Source organism: Silene latifolia, chromosome 5, assembly GCF_048544455.1.
Source record: "Silene latifolia isolate original U9 population chromosome 5, ASM4854445v1, whole genome shotgun sequence".
Lineage (NCBI taxonomy): Eukaryota > Viridiplantae > Streptophyta > Magnoliopsida > Caryophyllales > Caryophyllaceae > Silene > Silene latifolia.
The window spans coordinates 29,640,834-29,649,944 of NC_133530.1; the positions used below are offsets into that span (position 1 = coordinate 29,640,834).

General features: G+C 38.6%; 1 protein-coding gene across 1 annotated transcript; it reads left to right on the plus strand.

Annotated features, from left to right (window-relative positions):
• Positions 1-6,915: 6,915 nt before the first annotated feature.
• LOC141655152 (uncharacterized) lies at positions 6,916-7,335 on the plus strand. Its single transcript, XM_074462244.1, has one exon. It carries the CDS (start codon positions 6,916-6,918, stop codon positions 7,333-7,335), a length of 420 nt encoding a protein of 139 aa, XP_074318345.1.
• Positions 7,336-9,111: the final 1,776 nt, after the last annotated feature.

A 9,111-nucleotide genomic window follows, 5' to 3' on the forward strand; every position in this document is an offset into this window, starting at 1 on the left:
TGCCGCCGCCAGATCAACCCAGATTCTCCTCTTTAAAGAAGTGATAAATCCTCCTCTCTAGATATTTGTTTGTTATTATAAGTATGCATTGTTATTATTTGTTTATTAATTTCTGTTTTAGATATGGTCGAAAAGCGGAAAAGAAACGATGGAAATGCGTCAAGCGACGACTCGGGTGATGAGAATAATGTGCAACACACTGCGGGTCGAATGCGCCATAGGGCTTCCCTAGAAGCAACAAATTAAAAGATACTTAATCCTTTACAATGGGATTAAGATACAGGGCTGCCATATGGTAAGAATGTCGGGTATTTTGCGAGTTGGATTGGTTGTTGTGTAAGACAGTATGTGCCTCTCGGTACGCCTTGTATTAGTGAACTTAGTAAAATACGGAACACCATGCTAATAAATAGAATAAAAGTATGTATATACAATAATAAATGCTTTTAGCTGAAATTAAGTTACTACTTGATATGTGTATTAGCCGAAACACTTGTACCAACTATTCTCATCATATATGCAGTTAGCTTACGTTGTCTCTGAAAAGTATGATAAGTACCTTAAAAAAAAAGACAGAGGAAGCCCTCGGTTCTTGGAAGTTAAAGATTACTGAGAACTACTTGTTCAACAAGGAAACCGGGGAGATGAACAAGAAACCACCAAAAAAGAAGTATCTGTATGTCAGTCAAGACCATTGGGATAGCTATATCGCTTATAGGCAGTTTGACAAGTTTAAGGTAACTTAATAAGTAAAGAATTATACTTAATTTAGTGTTTGGTCATGATTACGTTTCTTGATACAATTTATTTGATGAAAGATATGAGTGAGAGGAACAAGGCGAACATTTCAAATAAAAAGGCCGTCTTTTACGGCTCCCGAGGTGGTTATAGATTGATTAAGACGAAACATGTAAGTACATAATTCTTATAGTATTAGACTATTAGGTGTTTTAGTCGGATATTTTATATGTTCATAGTAATCATACATATTTTGAGAGGGATATCAATGTGATGAATGATTTGTAGGCAAAACTTGGAAAATTCAGTCGTCACGACGCTTGGGTGGAAGGTAAAACTCATAAGAACGGAAAGACGGAAACTGAATGTGATAAGGACATCAAAGAAAAAATTGTAAGTTTGACTTAATATGACAGTCCTACCACTGGTGGTCAGAGTTATATAATTGTGGGTTTAAATAAATTTTAGTTGCGTAATATTTTTTTGTGTATGTAGAGGATCTGTGAGAAGGAGGTACAGGAAGGAAAATGGAAGCCTCTAAGACGTGATGACATTCTTTCTAGGGCAATTGGAAAAACAGAGCATACAGGTCGTGTGAGAGGGGTATCGACGCATGTTGGTATCACTAAGTATTTTGGAAAAACTACTCGAAGGATGATGAGTGGTGATGGATTTCAAGAAGGTAATCGTATAAATACTGTATTTGAACCAACGTAAATTAGAACTATGTATGCTGACATTAATTTCTACTACACAGATATAAAAAATGGCCAGGTTGATGCTAAAAATGTTGGAAACTGGGGAAAAACCATTAGAAGAAGAGTTGGATATGGTTCAAGAAGTCATAAAGGAAGTAGAGGAGGAGGAGGAGGAGAAGGAGGGAGAAAAAGAGGTAATAATATTTATGTGTTATATACAATGTGTTATATGATTTAGAAAATCAGTACGTATTATATGGACAAGTGTTAATGTACAGAAGGAAGCCAAGGAGGACATGACAAGGGAGAAAGAAATGGCAAAGAAGACTGAGGTGTGGGAGCCCAAGATAGATATCAGGCAGTTGAAGAGGAAGAGGAAGAGGAAGCCAGGAAGACCGTGACACATGATGAGATTGAGGTAGTTGATGATCAGACGTTCTTCTCAACACCGAAAAAGGAAATAGCTTCTAGTTTATAATTATTCATATCATACACGTTTTTTTACTTATGAAATTTATTGAAGGTAGTGAATGTGTACTAATTGATTAAAGCTGTCGTGAAGGGCGATTGCAAGGTGGCTTGTCGTCTGTTCTATTTACAGGAAAAATGGAAAGTTTGTGTTGCCAAGGGATACGTGTTCGTTTACGACCGGCTTCAACAAGTTAAGGTTCATGGTATAGCCCTTCGTGACAAATACAGGAAAGTGTAAGTATCCCAATTATATAAAGACGAGTATGAGGAAGTAAAAGTACCATTTCCTAATGAGGAGGTCCCTTATTTGAAAGAAGCCCTAAGTTCTTATGTGCAATGGCCTGACAACCTCATCAATGTTGTCATCCCCGAGGTATCTATATGCAAACGTTAATTATTACTTGTTCTTTAAATATATTACGATACGAATATTTACATATCGTAAGTACTTTAATCTTTACATTTGCAGAAGTTAAGCAAAGTCATGGCGGCAGCTAAAGCAATTACTACTACGTCAACGGACAAAGTCACCGAAAGGACTACGTCTTCCCCAAAAACAAAACCACAGGACATACAATATAAGTCAGCTACTTTTGTTGCAGTCAAGCTTGATTAGGATTCTTATTATGAATCGTTTGCATATAAGAAACAAAAAATGAAAACTACTTCGCTGAAGTCTTTGCACAACCTGGTTGTAAAGAAGTCACCTAGAGGGGATGTAGTTATGATTAACATTGAAGAGGAAATTATGGACGCAGCTGATATAGCCGTACTGGACCCGAAGCAACTGATGGAATTTGTCGACCTTGACCATTTAGATGTTCACATTTTTATTTGGATGAAGTAAGTTTTATTAATAAAATTATTTAGTCATTTCCATTTACGAATAATGATGTTTGTTTAAATTATCAATTACAATAACATTCTTCGTTCCCTGTGGCATAATAGGTACCTGAATAATCAGATCGCTGAGTGGAAGCTCCCAATTCACGCCTACGGATTCTTGAGTCCTAAGGCGTTCTATGTGCACAAAATTTCATACGAAGAACAAATCAATAATATCGCTCGTCGGTTGATGTCGACCAAAAAACTATGGCTTACCCCCTACAATGAAAATATGTATGTATAGTACGTGATTATTGTAATAAATCACGGTTCTATAAATTTATTATTAACATGCTTACATGCGTGTAAATGAACTAACAGTTCAATATCCCAAATTGAATAGGAAGCATTGGGTGCTACTGGCAATCCAAGTGGAAACGAAAACAGTGTACTGCATTGACTCTCGCGAAGGCAAACCCTCTGACAGTTGTGTAAAGATGATAACTGAGTAAGTTTACAACCTTCAATAATGTCATTTGTTGTTGTATGACATGAGCCATATATATGCAAATAATAATGGCATGTGTGTATATTTATGAATTAGTGTTTTTGAAGCAGAAAGAAGATTATGTCCACTTGGGAAATATGAAAGCAACAATGTTCCCAATTTTACCACGCCATTAGTAAGTGTATTCTTAATAATTACTCGTATCATTTAATTTATGTTTATGCGAGAGGTTGATTATCTAATTGAGCTGATTTGTGTGTGATTTATATAATAGTCTCCTAAAGCACCAAACGACAAACAATGCGCCTTTTACGTTTGTCAGTCCATGTGGGAGGTTATCAATGGAAATTATTCTACCATTGCGATACGGGTTAGTGTGATTTAAAAACTATTTCAGACGTAAATTGAGTTCAATTCTGTATACTTCCATGTATTATATCTATTTTGATTATGTATATTTTGAATTGTAGTTTCCACTAATACTCAACAAAGCCCCGGAATATTCGCCAGAGGACATCGCCGTGTTGAGGAATAAGTGGGCCAGTTATGTTGTTTCATTAGCGGAGTATCAATAGTTTGCTCATGCTTTATGTACAAGTGTATATATAGAGTCGTTGTGTATTGACTTCTTTTGTGTTTTTTTGAGGAAGTTGTGTATTGGCTTTTGATCATCCTGTTTGTACTGTTTTTAAACTGGGTTTAATTGATCATGGGGTGTAATATTTTGATGCATGACTACATTTTTGCAGTGCACAGCTGCCAGAATGCTATTTTTCAGCAGCTGCTGGAAAAATAGCATTTCAGCAGCTGCTAGAAACACTGCTGAAAAAATAGCATTTCAGCAGCTCCTAGAACGAGCTAAAATCATTTTAGAAAAAAAAAATAATAAAAAACGGTTAAAAACAACCTATTGCAAATAATTATTTGACAACGGTTTTATTTAGATAAATAACCATTGACATATTTTCCCTCCCATTCAAACCGCCAAAAATATAAGATAACGAACGATAACCATTGTCGAATTCAAAACTTTTACAACGGTTTATTTAAGAAAAAGCGTTGTCAAAATTTCATCAATAAAAATAGATAACAGTTACTCCCTCTGGCTTTTATTTTTCTTCACGTTTCTCTAATATATGTGAGAAGTATTATAATGAAATGGGAAGAAAACTGCAAGCCGGAGGGAGTATATACCATTGTCAATAGATAAATATAACAACGGTTTTGCACGCAATACAACCGTTGTTAAATTTTGACATTCAACTAAATAAGATAACAAAATGAACCGTTATCATATATAATATTTAACAACGGTTTTGGAAAGATAAAACGTTGTCAATAGTAAACTACGACAACGGTTCTTGAGTTGTGATAACGGTATTATAGATCTGTTATTGATGTTATATAACGGTCGCGTGTTTGTACAACTGTGGTATATATTTAACAATCGTCGTTGCAATAACGGTCTCGTGTTTCTATTTAAAAACGATAATTGCATTATCTGACCGTTATTGAAGGTCTTATTTGGCTTAGTGATTGCTACTCACTTTCTTTTTTCTACCTTCTCTAATAATCGGTTAAAATATAGTATATTTGGCCTCATCCACTTGCCATCCAACGCCACACGATGTATTTTATCTTAATCGATTATGAGAGGACGAAGGGGAGAAGGTGGAAGATAGAAGGTGAGAGGGAGAAGTAGATAGTAATCCTCTTTTTATTAACATGTTAGAGCCTATTATAAGAAGAAGATCAGGCCCTTCAACCATGTAAGGGGATTCATTAAGGAGGAAATTAGGAATTATGTCCATATTACTTATTAGTAAGAAAAAGGGAGCGTATATAATATCTTTCGATATTGCGTATTTGGCATTTTACAACGATATAAGCACTACAAGTCATTTATATATTCAAATTAATACAATGAAAAAAGTATATATTCTTAAAACTTGATTATATATAGTAACTATACATGCTTGTGCAATTTTGCACGGATCCTAAGCTAGTTATTATTAATATAATACTTTGTGAATTACAGTTTTATTCCTACGATATTGGCGCAAAAACAAAAACTGCTTTTTAATTTTAATTTTTAATTTTTTGTGTTTTTTATTAGGTTGTTACCGAAACTCCATACCACCCGGTATCACCCTAGTATATCCTTTTCATGATACACGCGCTTTTCTATTCAATCTCTCTCAAAATATGTGTGAAAATCAGAAGATATAAAGGATTCTAAAATTGTTTTTAACAGGACGTTGTTGTAGAACAGAGGATAGTCTAGGGTTCCTAGGGTTTCTGTCTAATCGCTCTTAGGGTTTTCCTCTTCGCTCGGGGCTTTTCTCACGATTTCGATCGTGAGATAGGGCTTTGCTTTGTTTTTTTGTGTCGTTTGTTTCTTTATGCAGGTACAGTTGATGAGTAGCACACGGGATTCGAACCGAAAGGGAAAGGGGCCGATGAACAGTGATGTCGAGGGGTCTAGGGATGATCGGGGTGGCTTTGTTTGGGAGGAGGAACCTGGCGCATCTCGTGGAAAATTTATGCTTGTCGGGAAGTTGTGGGCTTCGAGGCCGATTAAGGTGAAAGCGGCCATCGATACTATGGTGCGATTATGGAATCCGGTTAAATCAATCACTGGTAATGTGGTGGATGCGAAAGAGAAGACATTTGTATTCCGCTTCGATGGAGAACGTGATCAGGCGAGGGTTTTGGAAGGCCAACCATGGCATTTTGAGAAGTTTGTATGGTGTTTCAACGAACCCAACGAGTCAGGTAAGGTTACTGATGTTTCTCTCTATCATTTCCCTATTTGGTCGAGAGTCTATGACTTTCCTATATCGGGGAGATCCAGTAAAACTAATCTACGGCGAATTGGGGCGAGTCTTGGTACGTTTCTGGAGGCCGATAATGGTTCGAACTGTGAACTTAATAGGGCAATAAGAGTCCATATTATCCGTGACATTCGACAGCCATTGCAAGCTTCTATCCCTATTACTATGAAAGACAATCGAGCGGGGGAAGTAGTAAAGGGGTAATTGGGGGCAAGAAACGTGAATGGAAGAAGCAAGCACGGGTGGGTGGTGGAGAGAGCAGTGGTAATGCGGCTGTTGTGGTCAGTTGAGGGAAACGGGGCAGGGTGGAGGAGGCTGATTCAGTTGGGGAAAAGCGACTAAAAATTACGTTCGACGGGGGCGTCTTGATACCTGAGGCGGAGGTTGAGGGAACTCAGCCCCGCCAGGCCCAATGAATATTCTAAGCCTTAACTGTCGGGGCTTGGGCAATCCCGACACAGTTAATGCCCTACGCACTCTGGTGCGTAGGGAATCCTCGACCATGATTTTTATTAGCGAGACGAAACTTTGTGGTCGTGAAATGAGGAGGGTTAGGGAGAAGTTTGATGGGTATTATGGGATCGAAGTGGATAGTGCTGGGAGGTCGGGAGGTCTTGCTTTCATGTGGAAAAAAGAAATCGATTGCTCTTTTGTGTCGGCATCTATGCATCACATGGATTTTCGAGTTCGTGAGGGGGAGAAGGAGTGGAGAGTGACGGGCTTCTATGGATGGCCAACTGTGTCAGACAGACATCTTTCATGAGATTTGCTTCGGCTACTACACGGACAATCTTCGCTACCACGGATCTCTATAGGTGATTTTAATGAAATCTTGTACTCTATGGAGATGAAAGCTGGAAGTCGGGCACAATGGCAGATGAATAATTTTCAAGCAGCTATGGATTTTTGTGGACTAAAAGACGTGGCGTGGGAAGGTTATGCGTTTACCTATGACAATGGCCAAGCTAGAGATAATAACAGGCAGCGTATGATTGACCGCGCTATGTGCTCTGAGGCGTGGTTAGAGTTGTTCCCGTATGCAAAAAATTATCATCTTGACAGGGAATGGTCGGACCATGCTCTGTTGAAGCTGATCTTTGATAGACGTGAGATAGGAGGGAAAACGAGAAGTATATTCCGATTCGAGCAAGTTTGGGTCAGTGAGGAGGGGTGTGAGGAGGCCGTGTGTCGTGGTGTGGTGAAGGGGAGGGGGAACTTGGTCTCTACGATTCAGGCATGTGCTAAGGAGCTTCAGGCTTAGAAGAAAATTAGTATTGGCAAGATTAATCGGACTCTGGAGATGAAACGTAGACAACTAACTCGTCTAAATGAAGGAGATAGGACGGATGCCGCGGTTCAAAAACAGAGAAAATTAATTGCGGAGATTGCAGGTTTATACAAGCAAGAAGAGCAATATTGGCGGCAACGTTCTAGAGCGTTATGGCTGAAAGATGGGGACCGAAATACAAAATTTTTCCATTCCAAAGCAGGGGAAAGGAGCAAGAATTTTATTCCACTTCTTATTGATGATGATGGGGGAGAATGTAGAGGGAACGAGGAGGTAGCACGGGTGGCTGTGGATTACTTCGAAGGACTCTTTCAGACAGCTGAGCCAACAAATTTCAACGACGTGCTGGTGGGTTTGAAGGACGGGTTACGGAGAGGATGAACCGAATGCTGCGCATGGAATTTCGCGAGGAGGAGGTCGTGGAGGCCCTTAATCAGATGCATCCCCTTAAAGCCCCAGGTCCTGATGGTATGAACGGTCTTTTCTTTCAAACTTATTGGCACGAAATTGGGCCGCAGGTGATTACTTCGGTGCTGGACATCTTGCGTGGGAATGCGAGCCCGGATTGCCTCAACACGACTAATATTGTTCTAATACCGAAGAAGAAGGCGCCAGATAAAATAAGGGATTTTCGACCCATTAGTTTGTGTAATGTGGCCTATAAATTGGTGTCGAAAGTTCTGGCAAACAGGCTGAAGCTGTTTCTTGGGGACATTGTTTTGGAAAACCAGAGCGCTTTCACTCCTGGTCGACTGATCACGGATAATATTCTAACGGCCTTTGAGATGTTCCATTTTATGAAGAATAACAGACAGTCGGACGAATATATGGCGCTTAAACTTGATATGGCGAAGGCTTATGATAGAGTGGAGTGGGTTTTTCTGAGACAAGTTGTGGACATGGGCCCACGGGGGCGATTGGGAGAGAACAAGCGTTTGCATTTGTGGAGTCGCCACCAATTTATGTCTAGAATGACTCTCGTGAATGCCAATGAACACGGATGTTCACAGAGATCTGGAGTAAGGGTGAGGGTACGTATTAGGAAGCTCTTTTGATCGAACACCTAATCCCGCCCGCCTCGATAGCGGCCTCTACTAATGATTAGGGAAAAATCATCTATACTTAATATATTGTCGGTTTATATGCATGCAATGCAACATCCGACGTTTTAATCCTAGCATGTGAAGAATTAGACTAAGTCGGTTAACACGTAATTTAACATGCATTTGTGTCAAAGTTGAGATTTAGGATCGATTACATGTGAAAACATACAAGTGATACAATAGAAGGAATACAATAAAGAAAATTACAATGATGAAAATTACAATAATTACAATGGGTTAAACGATTTATGTCGAAAATACCTTTAAAACGGATAATTTGAGAAAGAGAAAATAAATAAATAAACGAACAGGAATTAGGCGATAATACGAATAATAGTTAATTAATACGTAAGCTAAAACTAAGTCAAGGCAACACGGAAGTTCAGAGACAGAAATCAGCCAGGAACAGGCGCAGCAGTCGCTGCGTCTGTTCCTTGGCTCAGTTCTGGTTGTGAAGCCGGAATTGCAAATTGTTAATATTCGTTGATGATTTTAATGATCGATTATGAATAATTGACTCGGATGAAAGTGATTAGCATATTATTTACATGTGGATGAGGTCATAAAAACGATAAAACACGAATGAAACTAATTAGAACGAATTAATTACAAGATTAAAAGGGTTAATTAATGAATTGAATGAACT

Excerpts from the sequence above, each read along its gene's own strand:
- LOC141655152 (XM_074462244.1), top strand. The coding sequence starts at position 6,916 with ATGGAGATGAAAGCTGGAAGTCGGGCACAATGGCAGATGAATAATTTT.